General features: G+C 29.6%; 1 protein-coding gene across 1 annotated transcript; it reads left to right on the top strand.

The window, feature by feature from the left end:
* The first annotated feature begins 1,652 nt into the window (after positions 1-1,652).
* On the top strand, positions 1,653-4,077 carry LOC125841877 (AT-hook motif nuclear-localized protein 23-like). The gene is made up of 3 exons (XM_049521059.1): positions 1,653-2,100; positions 2,689-3,012; positions 3,383-4,077. The coding sequence occupies exons 1-3, from the start codon at positions 1,947-1,949 to the stop codon at positions 3,694-3,696; spliced, it is 792 nt and encodes a 263-aa protein (XP_049377016.1). The 5' UTR covers positions 1,653-1,946; the 3' UTR covers positions 3,697-4,077.
* Positions 4,078-4,360: the final 283 nt, after the last annotated feature.

The following is a 4,360-nucleotide window of genomic DNA, read 5'->3' as shown; positions in this document are numbered from 1 at the left end:
TCTCACCACAATCGATATTTTTATATTATATATAGTAGTATTACTACTATTAAAATATTGTTACAACTACTTTAATTACTTCAACATATATATAGTCTCTCTCATCATCACGTTTTTATCTGTGTTAGCATTAATTAAAATCTGGTCAAAACTTTGATATCCTTAACCATGATTAGTAAATTAAAGTCTTGTACACCTCACATATAAATCAAACTATATTTAACCCTACCTATTTTAATTTAATCAACTATTATAAATGCATTAAATATATATTTTTCAATCTTATATATACAATAAATATAATCTACCTACAAAAACATTTGGGTTGATAAAACCTCCTCAGCCCCTTCTAGTTCTGTTCCTATCGTCAAAAGTATCATAAATGGTCAAAATCTCTCAACTTTTAACCTAATATCTCATACTCGGACAAAAACTCTTCAAATGTTTTTTTTATTATAGAAAGTGTTCTATACCCTCATCAATTAAAAGAATCTACATAACAGTTAGAGACAAAGATAAAGTACAACTTACGAATTTAGCGAAACTCAATAGCTTGTTCCAAATTTTATATTTATCTTAAAAAACTTACTGAATAAATTATTAATTCAAAACTAAGTAAGCTTTAAAAAAACTAAAATTTTGGAGCCAAAAAACTTTAGATTCTTACTTTACCTAAAGAAATATGAATATTTATTAAATCAGTGAGTTTTGAACTAAATTGTACAAACTCTTCAATTTTGATACCGTATTCATATTGGATTTTTTTTAAAAAATATATTATTTTCGAAGAATTCAAATATTACGGAATAGTTATTGCAAGTTGAGGAAAAATGTTCCTTCATTATCATGTATAATTTATTAATTAAGTTAATACACTTGCAAAACATGAATGACATATAATCCAACTTGCTCTAGTTTCCCAAATCTTGACTTTCATATAAATAATATATAATAAATATTTTCATTCATTTCACGCAACTATTATAGTAATTTTCAAATGTTTACCGTCATCAGCCACCAAATTCCTCCTTTTTTTAGTTTGTCATTATTTTGGGTGTTTTTTTTTTTTTTGGTAATTCTTTTGAGAATCTAGACATGCCAAAAAAATCATGCAAACTTTATTTTAGATATCATTCCTTATTATTTATATATATCCGCGAAAAATTAGAAGAGTAGGAACAAAGTTATTAAGATCCAAACAACAATAACATATTTGGTATAAAAGTGGGGTCTGAAAAAAATTGATGCACATAAATTTTACTCCTATTTTTTTTGAAATAGAGAGGTTATTTCTGATAAATCTTTAGCTCAATAAAAAGTTTCGAAAATCCAAAAAAGACTAAAAGTTCATGAAATTCTTACATCAAAAATCATAAGTTCAAAATTCTAAATTCGTCCCTTAGTTATAATTGAATTTGAAATCTAATATATAAATTTCTCAACACATAAATGAGATTCAAGCCAAACTTATAGAATTACCAAACCTATAATTTACATTATTTATCCGCTATATAGAAGTTAAACTCAATTATTTTTCTTTTAATAAAAACCAACTACTATACACTATATATATAAATATATAGTAGTTGAATAAACAAATAATTTCTATCCTCCTATTATCTTATACTTATATAATATTTATAAACTTTAGGGTGTCTTTGTTCCCCTCTCTCTCCTTCTTCCTCCCTTCCCTTTCTTTCCACTCAAAAAACCAAATCTCCATAACAAGCTAAGCTCCTTTCTTGTTTTCTAAATCTTTTATTCAAATCTACACACCAAAAACTATAGAATATAATCCCATCTATTAAACAAAACCATAGAAAAAAAAACATATATATATATCTAGTAGTTTTTAATAATTTTTACATTTGATATTGTTTTTTAATTTATAGTTTTTTTGCCCCATATCTCTTGTATTTTTTTTTGTACTTTTGAATGTTTTGGTCATGGCTGGTTTGGATTTAAGCACAACTTCTCGTTATATTCATCAACTTCACCACCCGGCTGACTTCAATCTGCAAAGACAACCGGATGATGAAGATAACAACAACCAATTTTCCGATGACCATCACCACGAGGATAATGGTCATCAGAATCAAGGTTAGAGAGAGTACACTTTTATTTACTTATTTTCTTTTATGACTTCAATCAACACGCCCTCCTAAGCGTGTTGATTGATTCTTATTATCTTATATGAATCAAGTTTGGGCAATTTTTTTTGTTAATAATAGGTGATGATGACCGATGAGACTTGAATCTAAGACCTTCTGTCTATTTTAATATCATGTTGAAATTATCTAATAGGTTATTTTATCTATAAATTTAAGAAATTAAAGAAAATATATTTTTATTTATTTAATTATATCTTTGATTAGTACACCCTCCCTAGCCTCCTATACTCACCTGATTCTTGTTCATGAACCAAGCACATAAAACTCTTTATTTTTCTTTGGGCAATAATAGATGGTGTCTGACGGTGAGACTTGAACTCAAGACTTTTTATTTAGCCTAAAAAATGCTAAATTATGTGACATGAAAATTTAAATGATTCGAGAGAGTCCACTTTTATTTGCTTAATTATATTTTTCATCAACCTCTCACTTGGGAGACATTTGATATAAGTGATTCTTGAATCCAAGACTTTCTATTTGTTCCGATATCATATTGAATTATGTTGTTTAATAGGAGGAGGTGATATCGTTGGCCGGAGACCTAGAGGACGGCCAGCGGGGTCAAAAAACAAGCCAAAACCACCAGTAATAATCACTAGAGAAAGTGCAAACACACTGAGAGCACATATATTGGAGATTGGAAATGGATGTGATGTATTTGAATGTGTATCAACTTATGCTAGGAGAAGACAAAGAGGGATTTGTATACTAAGTGGTAGTGGGACAGTAACAAATGTTAGCATAAGACAACCTGCTGCTGCTGGTTCTGTAGTAACATTGCATGGAAGATTTGAGATTCTTTCCCTTTCTGGCTCATTCTTGCCTCCACCTGCTCCACCAGGTACGATTCTGTGTCATCATCTCATCTAAAAAATGTAATTTGTTCTAGTGGTGGAATCTAAGTTGAACGAAGGAGGTTCAATTGAATCCTCTATATATCCTCTTCGTTGAAATATTACACTGTAGTAATAGGGTGTCTTTGAGATGGAACTAAGTGCAATGAATGGGGTTTAGTAAATTTCACGATTTTATTAATTACTTAGTTATGTCTTCAACAACCATTGTGAGCGTCTCACATACAAAAAATTAAGATGTTTGAGCAAGCAATTTGTTTTATTTACTTAATTATGACGTCAACAGCGCCTCCTGACCACGATGCAATGAGTTAATCATTTTGTGTATACAATTTTACTTAATTATGTCTTCAACAGGTGCGACGAGTCTGACAATTTTTGTGGCTGGTGGACAAGGGCAAGTTGTTGGAGGAAGTGTGGTAGGGGAATTGATTGCTTCTGGACCAGTTATTGTTATAGCTTCATCATTTACAAATGTTGCTTATGAGAGATTGCCATTAGAGGAAGATGAAGGAGGGGGAGGCCTTCAAATTCAACCACAAGTCTCTAATAGTGGTAATAATAATAATAATAACAATAATAGCCAATTTCCTCATGACCCTTCATCTGGATTTCCATTCTTTAATCTTCCTTTGAATATGCCTAATGGACAACTACCATTTGGAGTCTAATAGGTTACATATTCTTGAAGTTTAGAGTATAATCTGTATGCATCATGGCTTTCAATCACTTCATTTTCGACTACTAATTCAGCTTCTTGAATTTGTGTACGTGCATCATGCATGGCATTCAAGAAGCTGAAGTTTCACAAGTTGTTGATATTGATGAAGAAATTAAAATTCTTAATGTTTGTCATAGTAATTGTTGGATTTTCTCCATTTTTTTTGTGGATTTCTTCTTCTTCTACTTCTTCTTGGTTTTGTAACTCTATGGAATCCTTAAAATAGTGATTATCTACTCTTAAATGTTCTTTATGGAACTCTTATCTATAAAGAAAGAATTGGTTTGAGAATGCAATATATAATATTCCTCAAATTAATTCACCTAATAGATAGTTGTGCTTATCTTACTTATTATTATTTGATGTATGTTTCTTCTCAATGTTTTTCTATTTTCTCTATTGTAGATTATAAAAGGAAATTATTTGACTTTAGTCTAAGGAGATCTTGAACGGTAGACTTTTCCCTCTTTAGCATTACTTCCAAGACTAGTAACCCCACCAACCCCCATTCTAATTTTTATATTTTTTCTTTTCGAGAGTTAATTTTTAAAGCTTAATTGAATTACATACATCAACTCAATAATAATTTAATTATTCATTAATTATAAAAAAAT

The sequence above is a fragment of the Solanum stenotomum genome, chromosome 10, assembly GCF_019186545.1.
Source record: "Solanum stenotomum isolate F172 chromosome 10, ASM1918654v1, whole genome shotgun sequence".
Taxonomy (NCBI): Eukaryota; Viridiplantae; Streptophyta; class Magnoliopsida; order Solanales; family Solanaceae; genus Solanum; species Solanum stenotomum.
This window is presented reverse-complemented; position numbering and strand designations above follow the sequence as displayed.

Bases quoted from the DNA above. Each gene is read 5' to 3' on its own strand.
- LOC125841877 (XM_049521059.1), top strand. From the start codon at position 1,947: ATGGCTGGTTTGGATTTAAGCACAACTTCTCGTTATATTCATCAACTT. The intron at 2,101-2,688 runs GTTAGAGAGAGT...GTTTAATAGGAG, and splicing joins TAATGGTCATCAGAATCAAG to GAGGTGATATCGTTGGCCGG. The intron at 3,013-3,382 runs GTACGATTCTGT...TGTCTTCAACAG, and splicing joins GCCTCCACCTGCTCCACCAG to GTGCGACGAGTCTGACAATT.